This window comes from Lagenorhynchus albirostris, chromosome 11 (assembly GCF_949774975.1).
Source record: "Lagenorhynchus albirostris chromosome 11, mLagAlb1.1, whole genome shotgun sequence".
Classification (NCBI taxonomy): domain Eukaryota; kingdom Metazoa; phylum Chordata; class Mammalia; order Artiodactyla; family Delphinidae; genus Lagenorhynchus; species Lagenorhynchus albirostris.
The window spans coordinates 15,813,403-15,840,585 of NC_083105.1; the positions used below are offsets into that span (position 1 = coordinate 15,813,403).

The 27,183-nt window shown below is 39.8% G+C and overlaps 1 protein-coding gene across 7 annotated transcripts in view; it reads right to left on the reverse strand.

Moving 5' to 3' along the window:
* Positions 1-2,734: 2,734 nt before the first annotated feature.
* RIC8B (RIC8 guanine nucleotide exchange factor B) overlaps positions 2,735-27,183 on the reverse strand; it is a 116,499-nt gene continuing 92,050 nt past the window's right edge. The window contains exons 9-13 of one of the 7 annotated variants that reach the window (XR_009543265.1): positions 20,119-20,238; positions 17,112-17,195; positions 12,847-12,985; positions 12,022-12,161; positions 2,735-6,053 (exon numbers count right to left, since the gene is read on the reverse strand). Coding sequence is in view for 2 of the 7 variants with exons in the window: in XM_060164703.1 (XP_060020686.1) it covers positions 5,942-6,053; positions 20,119-20,238 (232 nt within the window). In the remaining 5 variants the exon portion in view is untranslated. Of the gene's footprint in view, positions 6,054-12,021; positions 12,199-12,846; positions 12,986-16,032; positions 16,099-17,111; positions 17,196-20,118; positions 20,239-27,183 lie in introns of those variants that run through there. The other 6 variants (XR_009543264.1, XR_009543267.1, XR_009543266.1 and 3 more) reach the window with 6 other exon arrangements.

Below are 27,183 nucleotides of genomic sequence, written 5' to 3' on the forward strand. Positions count from 1 at the left end.
CCCAGTATTCTTTCATGACCAAGATAGTTCAATTTGACTTTCTGAAACTAGTTGCCAATAGTTCTAAGTCTTTTCAATTTTGAGGGTTTTTTTTAAACCTGAACTCTGTGGATCTCGTTTCCACGCATGATAGCTGTTTATCATTAATATATTTTGACTGAGAAAATACAGATGCTCAAAGGGATATTATGAATTGAGGAATGCTTATGAATGAACTTTTATCACATCAACATGTGATACAGTATTTGTAAAATAGATGTACTTGATATCCAAGACATTTTTTCATTCATTATGTAAATGATGCTTGGTGGCCCTACAAATTTGCAGATTCCTTGAAATAATTCTTAGCTTCACCCTCCTGCTCCCAAACCCAAAGTTGCTTAGTTCACGGTTTGGCCGAGCCAGTATTTCAGATTATCTTTTTCCCAAAGTCATTCCCATCTGAGTTTTTAAATGAGCTCTTTCTTGCCTTTCCACAATGCCAAATTGTGTTTATTCCAGCTTCTAAGCATTTCTTGACTCCCTCCCCTCTTTTTTTACACCTCCTGCCACTACTCCAGTCCAGGCCCTGCTTACCCCTCATGTACTGATGCAGCAGCCTTGTCTGGTCTCTTTTCTTACTGTCTGTCCCTTCTCCACTCCATTCTCCGTACTGCAGCCAGAGTGATCTTTCTGGTTGTGTCCTTTGCTCGCCTGAAATTCTGCTACTCATGTGTCCTATCATGAGACATGTTTGTGTTCTGTAAACACATCAAATGCACGAGCTTTTGTTGGAGCCAGTTCTTTTGGTGGGAACAGTCTTTCTCCTGTACATGGCGAACTCAAGCTCAGCTCAGATGTCCCTTACGAAGCTTTGTTACTCAACCCCCATATTCCTCCTGGCATCCTGTAGCACTTTGTACAGGCTTTGGTTATGGACTTCTCACACTGCGGGCACTTTGGGGATAGGGACTTTCAAGTTGTGTTTGTATCCCCAACCACCTTGAACAGTGCCTGGTACATGGTAAATGCCCAGTGAATGTTTACTGAACACACTGATGTGGATTGGTATGCTTGTGAGCATGGGCCTTTCTTTGAGACTAGCAGGAGTACGGGATTCTATGTAGTGGGGAGATATGGAAATGGAGTGAGGAAAAATGTGTTAGTTATTTCCCAATTCTGTTTTTCCCATTTCAATCTCTTCTGAAATTTTTTCTCTCAAATAAGACTTTATTGAATTTTTCTGATCGCAAAAGCAACACATAGCATAGTATTTACAAAGACATCATACAGGTTTGAATTCAAATTTTGCTACTTATTGGCTGTGTGCCTTGCACATAGTACCTAACATCTTTATGCCTTAGTTTTCTCATCTGAAAAGTGGGAGTTATTCTAATAGTACTTACCTCATAAGATTGTCATGAAGATGCAATTGGAAAGTGCACGCAAAGTGCTTAGCACAGTGTCTGGCACGGTAATTGCTCAGTAAGTATACACAGCTGTAATTGTTATGTTCAATGCAGAAAAGGTACAGGTCCGTGAGACCTGGATACAGCTGGAGCCCTAGGGCCCAGGATCTTCCCTGTGTTACATTAAAAGAAAACACAAATCTGACTGTAGAAGCCTTGCAGAATAATTTTGACCTTTTAAGATAGCCTTTCTCAACCAGGGTTCACCTGAACCACAAAACTCTGCACTGGAGTGACTATTTTTTCTCTCCATCGAGGATGCTATGTAGCTAACACTATTCTAGATGCACAGGAAAGTTAATTCATTATGTACAATGCATGATGTAGGAACTGAGGCTCAACCTCCCCACCCTTCTTTAAGAAAGGCTGCTCTGATGCTTCTTGAAGACTTGGTGCAGGGACTCGGCAGAGTGCATCAGAGTCACATCCTCCTAAGTCCTCTCTAGAAACCTCTCCCTTTCCTTGAATCTTCTCACTTATGGCAGTTGTTAGAAATCTCTCCCTCCTTCCTCCCTCACCCATATGATTTGTTCCTAGAACACCATTCATTTGTTCCTTCTCCATATTGTGCTCGCCACATACCCAGTAGTTTCTGACAGGTGTCCCCTTAACGTCTTTTGAAAGACTAACATGGCTCTCCCCATCCCTGTGTACCCTCTTTCACCTCTGGAATTGCAGTGAAGAATACCTCCAAGAAAATTAATGCCAGTAACTGGATTACAGAGTAGTAAACATGACTGACATCTCTTTTCTTCACATGCACTTTTTAAAGTCATCTAGATCCCTTGCTATTGTCAAACGCCTCTCCTTAACAAAAATTATAGAATTATCTAGTCACTTAATCTAGCTGTGTCATATTTGTGCTGCCGAAGCTCCTGCTAGACTGTGTATGGCAGAGCAAGTCTGCTCTTCCTGGTGCCATTCCATTTCCTGCTGCTCTTCAGTGCTGACAAGGCTCATGCTGCCTCCCAGGAAGGCAGCGGGCACCTTTTTTGTGGGGAGGAGGGATAGGTCATGATGTCTCCTCTGTTAGCAAGGAAGAAGAATACTGGGTAAGCAATTACTAGTGTTTACCACAATTTATATAATGGAATATCATATAGCCATTAATTTTTGAATAATATTTATTGACATGGGAAAATGCTTACAATATGTTAAAGAAGAAAGCAGGGTACAAATCTGTAAATACAGCATGATCCCAATCTTGTAGTAAAATAAATTATATATGCATAGAAAAAACACAGGACGGAAATACACCAAAACATTAACAGAGATTATCTCAGGTGGTGGGTTTTGGGGTGAATTATTAACTTTATTATTTCCTGTATTCTCCAAACTTTCCACAATGAACATATATTACTTTTATAATGGGGGGGAGGGGAAGGGAGGTCAATATAAGAGACACCTAGTACTGGGAGGCGGCAAGACTGATGGTAGTAAGGGGATGTTGAGTACTTGTACTGCCTCTGCCTATGTCTTCATTTATAAAGGAGGGACAATAACACCCATCCTGTGCACTTGCTAGGACCACCCGGTGTGTGAAGGGGCCTCAAGTGTCTGTTGACTGTTACTCTAAAGCAGCAGCTCAAGTGCCTTATTTTAGAACCCGCTCCTCCATACCCTGTTTTAAAGGTTGGGAGGGATGTGGACACAGGGGCCTGCAGAGTGCAGTTGGCCAGTATATTCTCACCATCCCCACTGCAGGCCACCGAGCCAGGTAGATGTCGAGGGTCAGGGTGGTTGGGGCACGGGGGCTGGGGGAGAGCCTGCAGCCCTCATCTCTGACCTAAAGGATTCCAGGTCCTTCCTTATTTGAAATCCAGTACTAACTGAGCAAGTTTCCTACTCACACTTCAACTTCATTCAGGTCACCTCCCTGTTTAATAAGTTCTTTAAACCAGTTCTGCTGAAATAGTTATTGCTTAAAATGGCCTGAGAATTACCACTCTCCCAGCATTCCAGAGTCATAAGGGGGCACAACATGGACCCAGGTGGGCAGCATGAAGGGTAAGGAGAGGTGCTGGGGGTCAGGCCGGCCAGAGTTGGATTTTTACTTGCTCTGTGATGTTAGGTAACTTACTCTGCTTTCCAGAGATGATCTCTTAATATGAGATGTGATGACTTTACACAAGATAAGATACATAAAAAGCCCAGCACAGAGCAAGCAATCAACAGATGTTAGTTCTCTTTTCCGTGTGCAAGATGAGGTCACTTTCATCTTCTCCCTCTGCAAATTCTCTCTTCAAAACAAAGCTTAGTGCCCAGTATGGGGAAACTCAAAATGAAACAGAACTCATTGAAAGCAGAAGAGCACAGCTACTTAAACAGGACTGTTCAAACACTCTGCATAAAGCTGGCAAGATGGTATTTCATTAAACATGTCTTCATTTAGGTAAGCCGACACTCATGCCAAAGCTATTTAATTGCAGAAATTATAAAAATACTTTAAAAATGCATTTGTAGAATGAAGTAACAAAAATACTTAAATTCTTTTTTCTAAACTTTTTTTCATTTAATCTAAAATTATGAATTACCAAGTTTCATTTTATTTACTGTTAAAACATGGGTCACACATAACTTATACTCCCAACTATTTTGGATAAAAAATCCTAAAATGTATTCTTCCTAGTCTTTTTATAGAGTATTCTTATTTTTTAAAAGAAACACAAGGTCATCGTTATGAGAATAGTTTATAGGCCATACTGTTGTACAGATACTTTCTGGGTCAACTAGAATGTCCTTTAGGAAACAGATGGTCCCAGACTTATGACGCCTTGAGTAGTTTTCATTCTCCCCACATTCCTATCCGGTTTTCAGTTGGCTTTTTGCTGCTTTCAGTAGGTCTGCTTTCCATCTAACAGCCGCCTCCTTTGCCATTTTTTTGTGGGCTTGGAAGTCAGATAACTAAACATGTTAGAAGTATATGCAAATTTTAGTAAAGAGGCACAAGGTGAGATTCTTGAGGATCTCTCCTATAAATAAATTGTAAGAAACTTTGCCATCTCTTTTGGCAGCTCTAAGGCTTTTTAAAACTGAATTCCTGATTTGTACTTTTGCCAGAGAAGTGACTTCTGGATAAATGACATTTTCACTAATACTTCATGTACTTTATCCTTAGAAAGGCTATTTATTATAAGTGAGATAACAGATGTAAAAGCACTTTAAAAAAGCATAAACTGTGAAATAGGATTGTTTACCCCACGTATCTATAAAGAAACACACACAGATAGCTAAATTGAATCAACCCCAATGTTTTATTTAATTTAAAGTTTTAAAAGGCAGTGGTTAAGCACATTATGTGTGTATATATATATATATGTATATACATACATATATATATATAAAAGGAAACCAACCCCTTTTCAACTTTAGCCATTGATTAACTAGGCCCACTGTCTATTTGCATGATTCATTTTCTACTTCGTCATATGACCAATTCTAAAAGTAAAAATAAACAGGCTTAATCAGTTTAACAGTAACTATTTGTGTTTCTTTTTTAAATAAATAAAGTTACCATTAAACTGATCACATATGGTAGAAAGGTAGGACACACACACAAGCACACACAGTCCCCAATTTAAAACATGTGACATATGAGTGACCTATATGTACAAATGGGTGCTGCTGACTCCCCCACCCTCAGCAGAGGGCTCAAAAGGCCCCCCCGTACCCAGGGGGTCCCCATTCCCTCTACCAGGTTGGAGGCACCCCTATGTTAGACCTCAGAATGCATGTTCCCCATGCAGTGATACAGATGGGGGTTCAGTTCTATGGTACTAGTGTTCAGGTTATTAGGGAATAAATAGGCATTTGTAGCTGCCTCAGAACTAAACCATCATTTATAACTTTATAGGGAGAAATGTATTCTGAAGTTCTAGATAACTGACATACAAACTTTTTGAATGTAATCAGTTTGCAAGTCTGGGGCTGTTGTGTGTGTGTGCGTGTGTGTGCATTTCTATAGATTTATACAAAATTGAAATGAAGAGTGGGGCTATGTTTATGGAGCAGCTGCTGCTTGGCTTCCATTCACTCAGTCCTGATCTAACAAGTCACTTGCCTCAGCCCCTTTTTAGCAGCTCGTTCTGCTTCTCACATGCCTCTGTCTCTGGAGAGATTCAGAAAGGGCAGCTCACACAAGTGAGAGGAAGGACACGGCTAAATCTTCTTTAGAATCTTGGCAAACAGAACTGCCAGATTCAACCAGGGCTGCTTTATAGAGTGAAGTCCTTCAGTTCCATCTTGACAAAATGGAATTTTTTTTTTCCTGTTCCTAGTCTCTGCAACTCCGTCTAACTGCAGCTCTGTATGAATGCCTCAATATCGCAAAACACAGGATCACTTCTTAAATATGCTGGATTCTCAATGAGTAAACCAGTTAATGTGTTTCTAGCCAAAGCAAGGGCATAAATGTTTTAGAGAAAAGATTCCCCTGGAGCTACAGAGAAAAGATGCTGATAAAAGCAATACTGAGAGTTGAGCAGGTGATGCTTTTAGTCTGTGTCAGAGCTGGTCTCCTCGATGACAGAGTACTGGTTGAGTGCTTCCTCCAAAGGCGTTATTGTCCCATCAGGTTTTAGTCCCATTGGTTTAAGCAACTCCTCTCTGGAAAAAAGAGAGAAAAGAAAGAAAAAAAAAGTATTCACCAGCATCACACACACCCCCTCCCCCCACCCAAATCCACTTCCTTTAAAAAAAAGAAAAGTCTTTAAAAACCAAAGTATTTTTCCTCAAGCTCTCTCTGTGTGTTTGTAACAGGAAAGATGAAAGAGGTATGGAAAGAAAAAGAGGGAGATAAAAGACTTCATTCACACAGGCCAAACCTACTAAGCCAATTAAAAGTATGAAAAGTCAAGGTCTAAATGGGCTCAGGACAAGGAGCTGGTCTCTTCTGTTTTTAATAATTTTTTTCCTTTTGTGGATTTGTTTTAGTGAAGTTGAAGCTGCCAAAATTTCACCTGTCCCAGTGGACCAGGCATATAATTAATGGCTAATTTGATATGTATGGATTTCGTTTAATGGAATAAATCATCATTTGATTTTTGCCTCTCCAATCTCTAGTGATACGTAAGTACTTATTGATTTCAAATCATTTGGCCTTCCCCAACTTTCTCCCTCCCTTTTCTTTCCTCTCTCTCTTATTCTTCTTCTTTTTTAAAAAACACCATTGCTTTTGTTTGTGGCAGTTTAATTATGGGATTGACAGCCATTTTAATCTCTTCAAAGCTCCCCAACTGCCTCTTTTCAGCTAATCCAATTATATCTACTCCACAAGTTACAGCCTCATCTAAAGATGATTAATTATTGATTAAGCCAATCAAAAAGCATTAAGAAAGATTTATTTAATCTTTTCATAGGCTCTTATTTATTGTGTAGAGATTATGTCAAATGTACATGTTGAGATGCTAACTCTAGTCCTCCTCCCACCCCAATAAGTCAGCAGTGTACTTTAAAAGGAGCCTTGAAGAGGCACATGAACTGCTTAAAACTTACTTCTCACAGAAACGGGCATCACCCCCTAAAAACATGTCTACAACAAGAACCAACATGGCAGCAGTTGTAATGCTGGTGGGAGTTGGAGTGAAGGAAAATGATAAAACCTCCTCTCCCTCTGCTTCCTTGCTGTTGTCCCTTAGGCCAGAAGGGCTCCCCTCGGAAGGGCCGGCCACATAGCAGTGTGACGGTGTTATAGCTGCAGAGAAACTTCCTGGGGAAGGGGAGGAACAGCTCAGTGGTCACTGGATAAGTCAACAGGAACCTAATCAAGCAGCTCTGGCTGGTACCAGAAGACTATTGCTGGGAGTCTGAAAACTCTCTTTGAGTAATGTGGATGGTTGACTGGTTGAGGCTGCTAAATATTATAAAGTAGGAAATGTGTTTCCTGATCCAAGAAATGGGGTCAGAATCATAGAACTTAAAGTTGAAGGGGCCTTAGAGATCATTTAGTCCAACCCCCTTGTTTAATAAAGGAGACTGAGTGACTTACCCAAGGTCACATATCTAGTGGCAAAGTTGGACCTGGGACATAGGCCTCTGAATCCCAGTCCAGTGCTCTTTGCAGCACACACATCTGGATTAACTGCTATAACTGTACTGAAGGAACACACTCTGAGTTCAGCTGTTCAAGGACTATGTGCCAGGAACTGTGTCATATACTGGGAAGAAAAGGAAGACTAGGCACAGCTGCTGCCCTTGAGGAGTGAGTGAAACATATACATGAAAAATAACTTAGAACATAATGGGGTAAATGCTGTAACAGAATCATGAACAAAAGAAATAACAGCTCCTGAGATGAAGCATCAACCAAATTGCCTGGAGAAGGTGGGAACGGCACCTCCAACGAGGTGTCCTATGCCATGCGAAGATAGTACAGAACTTTTCAGGCAAAGGAGTCTGTGTGGAGGGCTCTGTATAGTCCCAACTACTTGTGATTTTTTCTGTAGACCTCTTTGGATTGTGTCAATTTCTTTCTCGGCTCCCATGAAGCTGGGACAGGGCCCAGTGTTTGGGGAGTGGTGAGGTTCAATGAAGGAGCAGGAGGAGGCAAGGCTGCAAAAAGGGTAGTGGGGGTCTAGTGGTCAGGTGTCTTGAATGCCAAAGCAAGGAGCTCGAGTCTTAGCCTGTAAGGAATGCCCTATCAGGTTTGCTTTATAGGGAACTATCTCTGGCAGCAGTGCAAAAGACACACTGGAATAGGGGAAACTGCGGCGGGGAGACGAGCCATGAGGATGTCACTGTAACAGTAATGGCATGAGAGGAGACAGAGAGCTGGATCATGGCTGTGGCTGTAGGAAGGAAAGGCCTTCCTTCCAGGGCAGAGCTGTGGTCCGCTGGAAGGGTGGAGGTAGGGGGTGAGGAGCAGAGCGTGGCTGTGGCCTCGCTCTGATGACCACGTGGGTGGCGACCCGCTCGCTGCGGCAAGAGCACAGCAGGTGCAGCAGCTCGGGGGCGGGGGGCAGACACTGACATCTTTCAGGACAGCAAACAGCTCTGCATGACAACCAGGGAGAAATGCTTAGAGGAACCAGAAAACAATCTGCTTCCACTGAAACTTCTCTTCAGCACGCATACATACTATACATATCTATACTTCAGTAACAGTTTCCTAGTTCTGATGGTGCTGAAGGACTCTGTGATACTGGACACTGTTTACTAATAATCGATACCAAAGGAGAAGGGGATCACCTTCTGGGGTGAAACATTAAGGGATCAGAAAGTTCAAAGGTCTGAAGGGGCTGGTGGACTGAGGGTACAGTAAGGTGGGGGTGGGGTTGAAGGGTTTGGGTAGGTAGAAGTCTGATCAGCAGATGAGACTATAGGAATTCTACCAAGATAGTGAATTGCTGGGTGGATATGCCATCACTCCTAACACTCCAGCATTTCTTTGGTAACAGGATGATATTGGAGCTAGCTGCCAGCTTGCACAAAGTAGCTAGCACTTTCTCATCCAAACCCAGGAGGAATATTTTCAAATCAAGTCCATCGATTTCACCCCTACTCCCTAATCCAATTTTATAATAGAAATAATTAAGAACATTACAAAAATTTTATGGCCAAATTATGGGAATTCATCTATAGAATAAAGGGGCTCATATTTTAATTCTCATTTGTGAACTATTCTTCTCAAGGCTTTATTTTTTAGGTCTTCTGTATCACCCCTCTACTAACATAGAAGCTCCTCTGAGGGTATGAATTGTCTTTTCCACATGGCTCCATGCGATGCTTGGTCTTACTGACATTCCTGTAGGAGAGGTGTCAGTGGTAACTGGCCACATAATCATGCATTCGTGCAAATAAATTAAGGCAGCAATGTGATATAGTGGAAAGAACAAAAAGATCTAGAGTCAGGAAGTCTGGCTGAAGTCCTGGCTCTTCCACTTACCAGTTGTGTGATCTTGGGCAAGTCTCTGAGTCTCTGTATTCCCATCTGTGAAATGGGGATAATGATACTAGCACTACCTACTTCCTAGTGATGACTTAAGGGGTAATAGTACTAGCAGTGGTAGTAGTAATTGCAATAATAATAGTGCAGATGAAAGAGCTCTATGAACTGTAAAGGAGTCCTAAATATTAGTTATCATTATTGTGGTATAGTGAAAGGCATATATAGGTTTTGGAATCAGACAGACCTAAGTTCTAATCCTGGATCTACCACTCACTAGCAGTAAGACCTTGAACTCTCTGAACTTCAATTTCCTTATCTGTAGAATTGGGATAGGAATACCCAGTTCACTGAGTTGTCATGAGGGTGAAAGGTCATTCTACATAAAAAGTGCATAGTGCAATGGCCGAAATGTAGTTGGAACCCACAAGATGCGTTTCCTGTCCCTTATGTGTTTATGGAAGGAAGGTTTCCACAAGATTGTTAGGGTACTCTTTGGGAATAAGTGGGAGAAGAATATGCAGAAGCAAATAAAAGACATGGTCCCTGTCCTCAAGAAGCTTTTAGTCAGTTCAGAAGGTAAAACACACACACATTAAACAATATTAAAGGAATTACAGAACAGCAGATCAACAAGCTTGAGATGATTAACAGGCAGAGCCCTGCTTTCCCTCGCTTGACAGTTCTGTACACCCTTACTGTATCTGAAATGTGTTCAAAGGTGATTTCTCATACTGTTTGTTTGGGAGTGGAAGGAGAGAGGATGACTTACAGATATGTTACTGTTTTTTGCTTATGGACTCCGGGCTTACTTTTCAAACCCCCAGCTTAACGATTCTGATCTTCCTCTCTATCATATAACAGCCCACAAATACCAAAATGAAGTCTTTGATATAGAGACTTACTCCTAAAAGGTCTGATAAATGACCTGGTTATACTAAACTGTTTCATTTAATAAGATCTGTTGTATCTAGATCAGCAAGATGTGGACAGAGAATGGGAAGCATTCATGAATACCACAGAACCGTTATTCCACCAGTCATATGGGCTATGTACACGTGGGAGGGACGCGGAGGAGACGGGGATGCTGATCACAGGCTCCCGGCAGGAGATGGACTCAGGGCCAGACTGTAATGGCAGTGATGGACATGGATTCATGGGGAGAAAGGCATCCCAGAAGCAGAAGATTAGTCAAGCAAAGGCACAGAAGCAAGAGTTAGTTGTGTGCAGGGATTGGCAAGCAGGCTGGCTTGGCAGAGGTAAAGGAAAAAGAAAGCTCAAAACAGATATGGGGTACAAAAGAGGATTTGGATGGAGACTTTGAAATCCTGGGCTGACAAGTCTGGATTATAGTACAGAGGTATTTTTATCTTCTAGTTCAAGGGTCCCATATTTAAGAATATTTATTAAAAAGTAATTCTCATTACAAACATTGAAGGCTATAAAACAATATTCCTTTGACATATTAAAAAGAAAATGTTCTATGCTTTATTCATTTTCATATCCCTATGTGTCTAGCACAGTGCCTTGCAGATAGTAGATCCTCAATAAGTGTTTATGAACTCAATTTTGCTGCAGTTGGTATTATCTTGCATTTTCACAGAAAGAAGAGGTATGGTGTTTTATGGGACTCCTAATAAACAAACCCTGACCAAGAGAAAAGCTGGATCTTTGGGTAGAAGGTTCACGTTCATCACCAAGATTTACAGTTAGGAAAAGTATTAGCATTCTACAGGAAATTCTGCATAATGCTTTCCAGGGATTTCTCGTTCTCTACTGGACTGTGAGCAACTTGAGGGCAGAGTCCATGTCTTACCTGGCTGTGATTTGCAGTATCTAGTATAGGATGGGCGCATAGTAGGTGCTCAGTAAATGTTTATTGAAAGAATATAATACATGGGTCATAGCATAAATGGACAATGGTAGAGAACCATTTGCCAGGAAACATCCTCATATTATTTTAACTGCAATTATTTCCCTGATGAGTCAGTGTCATCAGACATTCTGACAGTCCCGAAGTCAAAGCCTTCTTTGTACCATACAACCTGGAATTTCCAACCACTAATTAGTATAGACTCAGCTGCTTATATATGGGGCATCAGTGGGTCTAGATTCTAGTGTCCGATTTTCCACTGACTTGCTGGGTGTCCTTGGGCAAGTCATTTCCTTCTCTGGGCTTGAGTCTCCCCATCTATATAAAATGAAGGGGTTGGACAAGATGATCCCCAAGATTCTAATTCTAGGAGTCTAAATATTAGGCCGCTAAATAATTTTGATCTACTTAAAAAGCTGCTAGGTTTTTTAAGACACTAAAACTCAATACTGCTAAACTTTTGTTTCTAATCAAGATCTTCTAAATCTAGAAGTCAAACACAGCATCCTACCTCATTGTCACTGACATACACCAAGACCACAAGTCCTTCCTGCAAAACTACCAGCAAATGATTAGAATGATTCCGAAAGTAAATCAAAGCAATGGCAAATGTTACAAGGAAGGATCTAAATTCATTCATGGCCCTCAATAAACAGGCCATTTCATGAAGAGTTACTGGTCCTAAATTATGAAGGTCTCATCTAAAAAGGATGGCTAGGTGTCAGATATATGTAGATCATGGTTAAACGAAGATACTGTATATTGAAATGTGCATCAGGATTAAGATATTCACATAGCAATAACTCCTTCATACTTACCTTCAATGCTATACACAGGCCTTAACACAAGTTAAGACTGCCCTCGTTATCATCAAAAAGTACAGTGATGTCTACTGGATAAAGAGCCCATTCTAGGCACTGTGACAGTATCATGGCGGGCTTCTCATCTGATCAGGCATCTGGCCAGGGAAGAGATAAGCCTCCAAGAATGTTCAACTGGAACGAAACATCATTTAGAAATTTGATCTTACTAAACGATAAGGAACCATAATCTATAAGGGCTTGGCCAGGCACGAGGACACAGATAAAGCACGTCCAAGAAAGGAAACCTTATTTTGCCCCAGCCTAACCCTTAGGACTGCTAATGGAAACCAAAAAGTACTTTCTTAAAGATTTAGGGGTGGGAGATTATGGGATTTATACCATATTTAAAATTTTATAGTCTGTCTTTTTTTTCCCCAGATATAGTTCAACATTTTCCTGAGCCACCATTTCCCTGTAAGTATGGTCCTCTGGGATGCCTGGGCTTATGTAACCTCTCAGGACCTTAGAGAAGGTTCCACTTTTTAGGCTTCTGGTTCCTACATAACTCTTTCTCCCAGAAATGACAGTGCAATATTGGGGCTCAGATACTAACATACCCAATAGCACATTATAGAATAGGCCAGATGTGTATGTGTATAAAACACCTTACTTGACCTGGAAACAAGAGAATACTCTTGCCCACAGCACATGTTTTTGTGCAATACAAACAAAGCATTCAATTCAAGTGTACTTGTTGAAAAACAGGACATAATTAAGCAGTTGGTAAAATGCATTCTTGTTTCCCACTTGCAGATCTCCCAAGAGTCCCTTCGAATTTACCTATACGAGTTTCAGCTTCCCGCTTGCCACTTAGCTTGATAACGACTCAAAAATCATTCCCTTGTTTTCAAGGGCTCTTCTTTCTTGTCTGCTCTGTGTACTACAGGGCAGTATTGACACATGGAATTAATGACAGGGTCTGTAATGAAACAACAGTCATGCAAACACCAGTCTGCTCTTTTGATAAAACAGCATGTTAGAGACCTATTCACCTCCCTCTAATTGAGTACTGCATAATAGTTCCGATCCTTTTATGTAACATATTTTGTTCTATGATTAGAAAAGAAGAAAAAGGGGGAGCCTATGAAGCATTGCTTCCTCCAATCACCCCCTGATTAATTCTCTGATTTTAATGAGGGTGGCTGCTATTTAGGCAGGTCCTGTTACCTACTTGTTTTGTTGACTTCTGTACAATGTATAACAAAACCCATGATGGGATAATTGGGAACCATTTCTTTGGCACAGGGATTCCTGTTCTTAATGTAAGGTTGGCTTGGAAAAAAAAGAACCCTGGCATTTAAAATTAGCCATTTCATATTTAATTCCCTTTCACATTTGAAAGATAGGATGAAAATTAGTATATAAATAAAGCATTTTAATTAACAGAGCTTTTCCAGAAGTGCCTGCAGTAATGGAGCCTGTGAGAGCCCAGAGAAAGCAGCTCTGTAATCTTTGCTATAATTCCAAGTCTGAGAGTGCATCTTATTTCAAGATTTCAGCATCAATGAAACAGTCCATATCCACTGAAGTACAATGGATTTCCCAATAACTTGTGATATTCTTAAGTGTTTTTAACGCTTTTTTCCTCACAGAAATTAAAACAACCTTTGGCACTGGTTAACATGTTCAGTTATATACTATGGAAGAGTGTCCTTTGCTGGTCCTTCATCTTTCAGTTAATCTTTCATCTAATGGCTTCCTAGTGCTGACTGGTTGGTTTTACTGTTCTTTCACTAAGCCACTAACCCAGTAGGCAGGAGAGGTGTGGTGACTTTTCTATACCAAATTCGAGGTCTTCAAGCTGCATTTTTCAAAAGCATTTCTGAGATCCTTCCCTCAGCCTCACCATTATGCTTTGGGATTGGGTACAGTTGGGAAGGTAAAATACGTAACATAAAAATATCAATCCCAAGACAAATGGATATGGCATGTTATCTACACCATGTCCTTCCACTTTGGGAGTTGCCTAAACAGGCAACAGTCCTGTAAATAAGGAAGTCTTTCTAAAGTTAATTTTCTTGATATGATCACACTGAATGTAAGAATTTGTTAGAATACCTATAATCATTCTATTTTCAAAATAATTAAAAGACTTTATTAACATAGAATCATAGCAGTTTTACTGGTTTCCTTCATATGAAGTTGTTTCTGTTTATTTTCTGTTTTTGATATAAGCTACATAGGACCTGACTTGATATTTGAGAAAAGCTCAACTATGGAATGAAAAAGCAGGAATGAATGGCCTCCAAATCTTAATTTTTTTGTCAGGTAAATATGCTTACTCTTTGTCTTCGTGCTTTGCATCTACTTAAAATTTAGAGCGTATTATTAAAAATAATCAGACTGACAAATCTGAGAGCTGTTTGTTGGTAATTTTTCAAAATAACATAAGATCTGGAATATGAAGACTAAGAACCAAATCCTGACTATGTCATTAACCAGATGCCTGATTTTGGTTCAGTCACTTCATCATTGGTCCCATTTACTCCTCAATAAAATATCTCTTGCCCTATCTAAAATTCACAGGGCTGTTTTAACAGTCAGTGGAAGTACTTTTTAAACTTTAAAGCACTATATAAATATTAGTCTTTCATTATTCTCATTTCTGTTAGAAGATCACATGCAAAGCTTCTAAAAATTTGCTATCCACCTCACATTAAAGAGCATGGTTAAGAAAATATAGAGAAAGAGGTTAGGGATAGTGCTAGAAAAATAAAACTCAGTTTTGTCCTTAAGGTGATCTTTATTTCTTGGTAATTTCTCTACAGAACCTTTCTTTCCTGTTGTCCAGAATTAGCAAAATAAATATTAATAAGAGGTCAGCATGCCAGCTGACACTGTTGAATAAAGCAGTAGAAATGGAAGTTTGTACATGCTCTTCTCAATCAGAAAGTCTTAAAAGTTAAAGGAGGAGGGTGACTCAGAGCAAATAGTCAATGGAGATTATTCTTATTTGATGTTTCTCTAATAAACAGAAGTCATTTCACCTAGTGCTTAAACCAAGAGCTCCAAGTAGGCATTCCTACTACAGAGTTAAAGGACAATGACTACCGATAGGCAATACAAAGTTTGCATGACGTCCTACTAAGAGATGTCTAGCCAGTTTCTCAAGTTAATCCTCCCCTACCACTTTTAAGGGTATATTAGTTTAACTGGATCCAAGTTCCCTTAATTAAGCTTCTAAGCAACACTGCAGTGTATTTTAATGATGTAGAACAGTGCTATCTAATACAAATATAATGTAAGCCATATATGTAATCTTAAATGTTCTAGTAGCCACATAGAAAAAATAGGTAAAATTAATTTTAAAATAATGTTTAATCCAATATATCAAAAATTATTTCAATATAAAATCCATATTAAACAACTGAGATATTTATTTTACATTCTCTTTTTGTACTGAGTCTTTGAAAGTCTGAGTATTTAACACTTACAGGACATCCCAATTCAGACTAGCCATAGTTATATATGGGTAGTGGTTACCATATTGGACAGTGCAGATCTAAAGGATTTTCTGATGTAAACAATTAAGATCTTGACACTTTCGTACCTAAATAGATCTCACAATGCTATAAAGACTGGATCATATTTCTGAAATGTACCTAAAAAGCATTTCCTTGATTAACTCATCATAAAGGTGGGAGTAATCACAGTTATTTTTGTAAGTAGAGTAAAGTAATTTAGTTACAAGAAAAAAATTATGTAGTTATTACTTTTCAGTCATAAATTACCTGTCCCAGCTTCCGTAAGTTTAAAAATAACCTTTGGATTAAAGGGGAACTATTACTATATTTGATACTTGCATTTATTAAGAAAGCCATGTCCCAAATACTACACAAAGGCTGGCAAAATATATATATTGGATAAGGAGGAGATAAGAAAAGGAAGAAATGGAAAACAATTATTTATATAAATGTAAATTTTAGAAGATTTTGATAGAATATATAAGCAATAAAGGCAATGTACCTTGTTAAACAGTGATGGGGTAAGGGTAGAGTAGAAGATTAATCAGTCCTGGTTCCAATTAAGAAACTAAAGGGGATTAGAAAAGTCGAAACTTGAAATATTATTTCCCTTGGTTAGCTTAGGCTTAAGCCAGTCAATCCTCTCTCCCCTTTTGTGGAGGAGGCCGCGTCACTACATGAGGATCGTATGCTGTAGCTGAGGTGAATGCAGTTGTCTTAGCCACACTGGACTTGCTTAACCACATACAATCCCCGTTCTAATCTCCCGCTTAAATTGCAGGGGCTTATTTTTTTTCCAATTCAGAAAAGGAAAGAGGAGGTGGAGAGGCAGGCAAATTTCATCCCCTTTTCCACCTCTGTTCTCACATTAAAAAAAAATGTCAAAGGAAGCTTTCTATAATCTTATGCCTCAGGCCTTAATGCTTATGTCTGATAAATATTACAATTATTCTATATTAAAGAAGTTAGGTACCCCAATATTTAAATTAGCCAGTCGTGGGCCAAAGTACCTTATAGAATTCCTTTCCAGACCTGAATTTTATGACATCTGGCCAAGAAATGGAACTGACAAAAGTATACTTTCAAGTCTTTAAACCATGTAGGCTATTTTATTGAGCAAAAAATTAACCTTCGATTTGGGGATCTGCTTTATACATTATTTCATCATCACACACTGGGGAAACCACAGGGTACAAGGCACTGTACTAGCTAGACATGATGGGATTTATGGGGTTCAAATTATTCTCAAACTCTTAAGACCTCTAGGTCCATTGCCAATCCCCTTACCTACATCTGTCACAAATACAATCCTTACTAAAAAAAAAAAATCACTTGGAATATACTGTCAGTTGGTGGTCAATGGGAAGAAAATGTTTGAGTGCTAATCTCTCCAGTATCCTTAAAAATCTAGCTGAGATAAAGCTGCTAAGGTGGTGAGCAACTTGAGGCAGTGGCTATGTCCAGCATGGAGGCAAAATGGAAATGTCATTTTAATTTTTGCATTGGTGGTTTTACAGTTTTGGTGGTAAATAACATCTGTACCCTACACCAGGCTCAGTAACAGTACTTGGCATGACCAACCTTAGTCATCACTTTGGTAAGTGCTTTGGCACGGGCCACTGTTGCTAACCACCATCCTGGTGCAGGTCGTTCACATCTGCTCTCCTATGGATGGAAAAAAGGAAGTGTCTAGCGTCCATTCATTGGCCACATCACCTCCAATCCTATCCTTTACTCTCACGCCTTTCAAATCAGGCCCAGGAGAAAATGATTTCACTTTTGGAAAGAAAGTTAATCAGACAAAGCTACAGTACACTCTTGGCACAGCAAGACTTGGTGGGATGCGGAACATCCTTGGAGTGACAGTTGAAGGAACTAACCAATAGCACACTGCTGAAGAGGATGATTAGGAAATGTTCTGGCAAACACTGACTCTAACAGACAGACACAGTAGCACAGTGGACAGAGCAAAGGTCTTGAGTTCTGGAAAATGAAGTTCTTAGCCTTACTTTAACTAGAAAGACAATGTATGTGAAAGTGTTTTGTAAACTGTGAAAGGAAATGGATTTTCACCAGTCATTAGCTTGGAAATGTTTGGGGCAATTCTTTGGGCCTTGCTTTCCCCAATGATAAATCTGATAACATATTACTCAAATAATGATAAAATAACCTGAGCTCTTTGGAAGAAAGATGCAGTATGTGAATAAAAAAGATTTATCTTATTAACAAGAGTAAGTTTCCCTCTACCTAGAATGAATGGTCATTTCTCCATTTGTCAATTCAATACCTCTTAAACTTCAAGGATCAGCACAAATGCTACCTTCCCTGTGAAAGTCCCTGATTTATCCCAACAGAATGAACTGCTCCTTCTCCTGGGTGCTCACAGTTCAACACAGACCTTATTTTGTCATTACTTCCTTCTATTCTAGAACAGATTACAGCCATATCCCACAGTAATAAGAAGTAATCATTTCCAAAGATACGGACTACCACATTCACCTCTGAATCTCCCTCATCTTCCTAGCACAGTGCCTTGCACAGAGCAGCTGCTTAATAAATGTTCCCTGAATTTACTGAATTTAGTCTACTTTGGCTTTATGGCATCTTTTTAACCTCAAAAAACCAAACCAAAAATGACAGTGAAAAGTGAGAAGAAACTTAAGACAAACACATAAGACACATAAAGAATGGCTTCATTCTTTGCATTCCTGCTTTGGAATGCCCACTGCTGATCTCCATACAGTTTTGTCACTGATTGTTATTAGTGAGAGCAAATGTTAGAAAGCACATAAAGGCAGACAATGTAAAAATCCCACCACAAGTCATGAAAAAAGTCTGTGATTTAGGACTATTCTCAAAGTTCCCTTAGCTTCAACTTTAATGGCAAAATTCATACCATCAAAGCCAACACAAGACATATTTGCTCTGCTTTATACATGTGAAAATCAGTATCACCTTCAGATTGAGCTGGGCATCTGCTGGGTGTTTACTCATCTAGGGCAAATGGGCCAGTTGGATAGCATCTGTGTTATCTTTTAAGAACTCATATTATTGAAATGAAATTTATTCAACCTAACTAGTTCACTGTCTTCACACTAATATGCTCTACTCAGGTCCTTGTTAACATTTCCCCCTCCAGCTTCTACCAGATGGACTCTGTTGGTTCTCATCCCAACTGCTGTACGTACAGCACTGTTTCATTAGCTACCTCAGATCCTTTTGGAAGTACAAATCTTACTTTTATATACTCATTCAGAACCTTTTACCCTGCCTCCTATAGGTTTGTCCTATCAGCATCTTCTCTTTTATTGTAAATTCATTCAGGGAAGGAACATGTATATTCTATCCAAAGGTATGGAGAATGTCATATGCAAACAGATAACAATGTCTTTTGAAGACTGTGAGCATAGTGAGCTGTAAATTCTAACCTTCTTGGGAAAATGATGGAAATTTAAAAGGACTAACTGGAAGTCAACTAAATTCTAGTCATATTAGCTTTGTAGATGATGAAGCTACTTACTTCTATGTAACTTCCACCACATTACCAGCATCATGTGAAAACTCAGACTCTGCAAAGGGTCTAAATACCCTAACTTGTCACACTCCCCATGTCACCCTCTTCTTATTTTTGAACACTTCTACTCTAAGCCTCCTGCTGTGCTCTTAGCCTCTGCTTGTTTCTTTATTACACCTTTCCCTTTAATGGTTGGCTTTCTGGCTTTCCCATTCTAGTTGCTACTCCTCTTGATTGAGGGATACTAGCCTTTGTGTAGCTGTTGTGAAAAAGGAGATGACCAGAAGAAATTCACCTTCCGGTGGCAGCTGCCACCAACACACAGAAGCACTCACTCAAGATGGCTTAAAGGAGACAGTGACTCAATGTACGACTAGAAAATTGAGCAATTCAGGCAAGTATGAAAGGAATTAATACTTTCTAATAACTCCTCCAAGATGACTAGTTGCTTATTAGTATATATTTAATTATTTTCAAAACTGGCTATCTGGGGAGGGGAAGGAGGTGTGAAGCAAGAAGGGAAGGGGAGATTGTTTTTAGAATCCCTAATTAATACAAGTGCCTGCTTTCAGAAAATCCTTCATTTGAGCTATTCCTTTTCACTTTTTCCTATTGGGTGCGTGACATTTTAGAATTCTTGGTTTTAGCAGCAATCCAAAAAGAAAGAACTGCAAACTTGCACATCAAAAATGGGAGAAAAAAAAAAAAAGCATCATGATTTGGAACAAAAACCAAAACAGACTAAAACAAAAAATACAAGCAGCAGCAAAATCATTGAACCTAATTCACAGCATCTTTTTGAAGACAGGGAGGTTAGTTGGTTAAATATCACAATGACCTAGTAGTTACTATCCTAGCTTTGAGAGTTTAAATGTTTAAGAATGCACATCCATAAGCGGCACATGTAGAAGAACCATGGTAGCCAAGAGAGATCTGAACTACTGCTGCCTGGGCCATCCTGTTCCAATCAACATGGATTTCCAGAGTTGCTGTTCTATGGTAACTCTCAGTGAGAGAGACAAAGAAATAGAACATTTTTAGAAACCAAGCAAAAAATGGATGGGAATACAATACCTGGAAAGTTTATCAAGCATGTTGACAAGTTTCATGGCTTCATATTCTTTTTGTTCTTCTGTCATTTCATCTATGGGGTTTGGCATTGGTTCCTCTAAATGACCAGTGATAAGATTAATGCTACAAAAAGAAAAAAAAGTTATGCTGTATGTTTTCAAATTATGCTCTTTCTATACTTTTCTGGTCCAAGTTGTAAGTTATAATAAGAAAGAGTATAATAGCCAAAAAATTGGCAATAGCAATTTTATGATATAGAACTGCTATAGGAATTTTTTTTAATTGACTTTTCCTGCTAATTTGCTTTGGGAAATGGGTGATAGCAAACTTGCCAACTTTTTTTTAAAGGCATGGCTGCTTTTTAAAAATATGAAATTTGATTGGTGCCGTTAGGATAAATATCCTTGGATGCACAGCTTCTTCATTAATTATATAAGGGACAAATGATTTCAGAGAAGGAGAAATCTATTCTGTGATACAGCATAAAACAAATATGTCAAAAAATTGGAAAAATGATGACAGAGAGGCTGGAATCTGAAAATGAAAGCATGCCCATTTATAATCTCAGGAAATTAGTCCATTAGTGAGACCACAGAAGGCAATGAGTGTTTAAATAATAAAAGATAAAGCAAAAGAACAATTTTAATTAGATTTGATCTGACCTAGATTAAAAAAAGGAATGAAATCTAGCCTACCAAAAGACAGGTATACCATCTAGCTTTCTGGAAATAGATTTAATAAAGTACTTAAGATGAATACGTTCCATAAACTTTGTATGAAGTTCTAATACCAAACAAAACTATCCTCTTAATTAAAAGCCACATTATTATTATTTTTTTTGACGAGGTGAAATAAAAGCTAATTCTTTCAACGGCTGCCAAATATTTACAGCTTAAGCATCTTTCTGGAGAAGCAGACAAGAGGTTACAGCATTTTGTACCAGCCACGTACACACAGTATGTTTTTAATGATCAAATGAAATATCCCTGCAAAAGGCAAATCGCTGATAAGTTACTTTCTAGGGTCTACAAACACAAATGGTTTCAGGGGCCAGGCCTTAAGGATATGCAAAATTGGTCAAGTATAAATAACATGGAGTATTGGGGACTAGGGTAAAATGGAGAACAGTGCTAGTCTAAACAGGGAAAAAAAAATCATGCAGGCCAAAACCAAGACACCACGATTAATTACATCATCTGGTGGCTAGTTTGCCAGCCCTGCTTTAGACTTTTACTTGGGCAAGTTAACTTTCTTTACAGAGCAGGGCTTTTCTCACTTGGAGCAAGGGCTAGGTACTATAATCTGTTACAAAAAAATATTTATTTTTCTACATTCCTCAGAGGCTGCCTGACATACAGATTCTTACAGAAGGACTCAATGCTCACCATCCTTAAAAACCGGATCTAAAACATCTGTTTCGCCATTCTTTCATAAGACCTATGTCTATAGCCATGGTTAAAAAACTTTTTCCTTTGAAGTAGTGGAACCCCTCACCCTTTTTATTTTAACAAATGAAATCTACATAGAAAGCTGATTTATGAAATAGATGAAAGTGGAACTGCTCAGGCAGAAGAGGGGATAGGGATGGCCAAGGAGAGTGCAGGCCTAGAATCCCTTCTATTTGTCTGCACTCACTTGCTTCCTCTTAAGGCAGCCCCTAAGGCACTTTCAGGAACTCTGGGGAAACAGTCTGAAAACCCATAGGCTTCTCAGTGATTCTTAGCCTTGGCTATACATTGGAATCACTTGAGAAACTTGAAAGACAGGCCTCACCTGAAACCAACTAAATCTGTTTTGGTTTTTTTCCAGGTGATTGTGATGCACCTTGAGGTTAAGAACCACTGGGATAGAGTGCCTACTTGAGACATTCATTGTGTGCTACTTAGTCTCTCCCTTTTTTCAGGTGCTCATAAAAAAAAAGAAAAAGGCGTCTAGTTGGTGGCCATTAACAAAAATGCCAAACGGGGTCATCACCAAAAGTCAAGAACAAAGAGGACCCAGACGAGGCTTCTGAGAACTATGGAGTTTTTAAGAAGTATCCAGATGCCACAGTGAAAATGTAATTTCACCACTCATCTATTATTTGCTTAGGTGTATAACGACAGGACATATTTTCACTGGTTTCTCTTCTGCTGCCTGCTAAATTAGAAAAAAACATATAGTCTTATAAATAAGTAAGTAAAGGTACTTATTATAGGCACATACCACTTACCAAGCAGACAAAGGCAATAAGGCCTTAGAAGAAAGTATAAGGGAAGGTAGATGTATTAACTATTTAGACCATGCTCATCTGTCTCTTGAGAGAAGGCTTCTCTCCTCAAGCTCAATGGAAGGGTGACTTAAATCAGATCCACACACTGTTTTAGAATATAATGAAATTAGCACAACCCATCATGTGCCTCAGGGAAAAAATTGGTCAGGAGGACACACTGGTCAGCTCTGTGGTATTGTGGATACCACAGCACACAAAGTCAGGACATGCATTCCTGGATCAGGGCATATTTGATTCTTTTCTTGGTTCTTTTAAGGGCTTAGTGGAAATGATGTCTGTTTTCCATAAGCTGACCTCAAGTCCACTGCTGCTAAAATGATTTAATGTCTTGCTGTGAAATTAGCTACTAAAGTCACAAAATCCTTTGCTCACTGAGCATGAAAGCAGCAGCCAGAAATTCACTCTTACAGAGTAAGAACTTACCATCCTTTACCCATGTAGTAAAACATTCCAACCCCCCAAAATCACTCCAGGGATTGAGGTTTCATCTTTTTTCCTTGAAAAAACACCCCCTACCCCTACCTCCACCCCAGTACTCAGAAGAACGTAAACAAAGCCACAGCAAACACAAGTTGCTGAACCATGCTACTCTCCTATGGGAAAAATGCCAGTGTTCTGGGGGCAGGAGGCAGACTTGGACACTGTCTCCCCTCCAGCTCCCCACTTCAAACCAATCTCATGTAGCTTCTACCCAGAGGAAGAGAAAATAAATAGTCACCACCACAGCAACAGAGTGAGGTTTCATAAAAAACTACTTTTGAAAAAAAAAAAAGACTATTTTTGGTTGAAAAAACACTTGCCACCTTTATAACCTTGAACAGTATAGTCTGAGATTTAACTTTCCAGGTTTCAGGATCTTAACACTGAAATTCTGGGATTGGTTTTTTGTTCCAAGACTCTGAGTCCTAAGATACTTTAAGTATACTAACTGTTAACTATGGTGGATATTTTATTGGATAATTTTATACTTATCATAATTTTTCCCACCCTGTCTCTGCTCCCCTCCCCATCTTCTCAGCACTCCAATCCTGTTTTATGTCTTCCAATTAGGTGACAAGTATCCAAACTCTTATGTGTGATATGTCACCAAGACTTTTGTATTATATAAGGTCATTATATGACAGCAGCTGGAGACAAAAGGATTAAGACTTGCTCTTCAAAATGTTGCTACATTTGGCCAACATCAACAGTACTACTAGTTCACTGAAGAAAAAAAGCTATTAAATGTTCCCTGAGCTATATGAAAGTTAACATCTATCTCTAAAAAATGTGGATTAAATTTTGCTCAAAGCACCCTGGTTAACGAAGAGGCTATAAAGTCAAGTCCCTACAGAGGCTAAGGCAGATAAGATGAACGAAAAAGATACATTATCAGGGGATTGGTTCAAGATGGTCGAGTAGAAGGACGTGCTCTCACTCCCTCTTGTGAGAGCATGGGAAGCACAACTAACTGCTGAACAATCATAGACAGGAAGCCCCTGGAACTCACCAGAAAAGATACCCCACATCCAAAGACAAAGGAGAAGCCACAATGAGACGGTAGGAGGGATGCAATCACAATAAAATCAAATCCCATAACGGCTGGGTGGGTGACTCACAAACTGGAGAACACTTAATACCAGAGAAGTCCACCCACTGGAGTGAAGGTTCTGAGCCCCACGTCAGGCTTCCCAGCCTGGGGGTCCGGCAACAGGAGGAGGAATTCCTAGAGAATCAGACTCTGAAGGCTAGTGGGATTTGATTGCAGGACTTCAACAGGACTGGGGGAAACAGAGACTCCACTCTTGGAGGGCACACACAAAGTAGTGTGCGCATTGGGACCCAGGAGAAGGAGCAGTGACCCCATAGGAGACTGAACCAGACCTACCTGCTAGTGTTGGAGGGTCTCCTGCAGAGGCGGGGGTGGCTGTGTCTCATTGTGAGGACAAGGACACTGGCAGCAGAAGTTCTGGGAAGTACTCCTTGGCATGAGCCCTCCCACAGTCTGCCATTAGCCCCACCAGAGAGCCCAGCTAGACTCCAGTGTTGGGTCATGTCAGGCCAAACAACCAACAGGGAGGGAACCCAGCCCCACCCATCAGCAGTCAAGTGGATTAAAGTTTTGCTGAGCTCTGCCCACCGGAGCAACATCCAGCTCTACCCACTACCAGTCCCTCCCATAAGGAAACCTGCACAAGCCTCTTAGAATAGCCTCATCCACCAGAGGGCAGACAGAAGCAAGAAGAACTACAATCCTGCAGCCTGTGGAACAAAAACCACATTCACAGAAAGACAAGATAAAAAGGCAGAGGGCTAAGTACCAGATGAAGGAACAAGAGAAAACCCCAGAAAAACAACTAAATGAAGTGTAAATAGGCAACCTTCCAGAAAAAGAATTCAGAATAATGATAGTGAAGATGATCCAGGACCTCGGAAAAACAATGGAGGCAAAGATTGAGAAGATACAAGAAATGTTTAACAAAGACCTAGAAGAATTAAAGAACAAACAAACAGAGATGAACAATACAGTAACTGAAATGAAAACTACACTAGAAGGAATCAATGGCACAATAACTGAGGCGGAAGAACGGATAAGTGAGCTGGAAGAAAGAATGGTGGAATTCACTGTTGCGGAACAGAATAAAGAAAAAAGAATGAAAAGAAATGAAGACAGCCTAAGAGACCTCTGGGACAACATTAAACGTAACAACATTTGCATTATAGGGGTCCCAGGAGGAGAAAAGACAGAGAAAGGACCCGAGAAAATATTTGAACAGATTATAGTCGAAAACTTCCCTAACATGGGAAAGGAAATAGCCACCCAAGTCCAGGAAGCCCAGAGAGCCCCAGGCAGAGTAAACCCAAGGAGAAACACACCGAGACACATAGTAATCAAATTGGCAAAAATTAAAGACAAAGAAAAATTCTTGAAAGAAGCAAGGGAAAAACGACAAATAACATACAAGGGAACTCCCATAAGGTTAACAGCTGATTTCTCAGCAGAAACTCTACAAGCCAGAAGGGAGTGGCATGACATATTTAAAGTGATGAAAGGGAAGAAATTACACCCAAGATTACTCTACCCAGCAAGGATCTCATTCAGATTTGATGGTGAAGTCAACAGATTTTCACACAAGCAAAAGCTAAGAGAATTCAGCACCACCAAACCAGCTCTACAACAAACGCTAAAGGAACTTCTCTAAGTAGGAAACACAAGAGAAGAAAAGGACCTACAAAAACAAACCCGGGGCTTCCCTGGTGGCGCAGTGGTTGAGAGTCCGCCTGCCGATGCAGGGGACACGGGTTCGTGCCCCGGTCCGGGAGGATCCCGCATGCCGCGGAGCGGCTGGGCCCGTGAGCCATGGCCGCTGAGCCTGCGCGTCCGGAGCCTGTGCTCCACAACGGGAGAGGCCACAACAGTGAGAGGCCCGTGTTCCGCAAAAAAAAAAAAAAAAAACCCGAAACAATTAAGAAAATGGTAACAGGAACATACATATTGATAATTACCTTAAATGTGAATGGATTAAGTGCTCCAACCAAAAGACACAGGCTTGCTGAATGGATACAAAAACAAGACCCATATATATGCTGTCTACAAGAGACCCACTTCAGACCTAGGGACACATACAGACTGAAAGTGAGGGGATGGAAAAAGATATTCCATGCAAATGGAAATCAAAAGAAAGCTGGAGTAGCGATACTCATGTCAGATAAAATAAACTTTAAAATAAAGAATGTTACAAGAGACAAGAAAAAGGACACTACATAATGATCAAGGGATCAATCCAAGAACAAGATATAACAATTATAAATATATATGCACCCAACATAGGAGCACCTCAATACATAAGGCAACTGCTAACAGCTATAAAAGAGGAAATCGACAGTAACACAATAATAGTGGGGTACTTTGACACCTCACTAACACCAATGGACAGATCATCCAAACAGAACATAAATAAGGAAACAGAAGCTTTAAATGACACAATAGACCAGATAGATTTAATTGACATTTATACGACATTCCATCCAAAAACAGCAGATTACACTTTCTTCTCAAGTGCTCATGGGACATTCTCCAGGATAGATCACATCTTGCTTCACAAATCAAGCCTCAGTAAACTTAAGAAAATTGAAATCATATCAAGCATCTTTTCTGACCACAACGCTATGAGATTAGACATCAATTACAGGGGAAAAAACGTAAAAAACACAAAGACATGGAGGCTAAACAATACGTTACTAAATAACCAAGAGATCACTGAAGAAATCAAAGAGGAAATCAGAAAATACCTAGAGACAAATGACAATGAAAACACGACGATCCAAAACCTATGGGACGCAGCAAAAGCAGTTCTAAGAGGGAAGTTTATAGCAATACAATCCTACCTCAAGAAACAACAAACATCTCAAATAAACAATCTAATCTTACACATAAAAGAACTAGAGAAAAAAGAAAAAACAAAACCCAAAGTTAGTAGAAGGAAAGCAATCATAAAGATCAGAGCAGAAATAAATGAAACAAAGAAAACAATAGCAAAGATCCATAAAACTAAAAGCTGGTTCTTTGGGAAGATAAACAAAATTGATAAACCATTAGCCAGACTCATCAAGAAAAAGAGGGAGAGGACTCAAATCAATATAATTAGAGTGCTTCCCTGGTGGCGCAGTGGTTGAGAGTCCGCCTGCTGATGCAGGGGACACAGGTTCGTGCCCTGGTCTGGGAAGATCCCACATGCCGTGGAGCGGCTGGGCCCGTGAGCCATGGCCGCTGAGCCTGCGCATCCGGAGCCTGTGCTCTGCAACGGGAGAGGCCA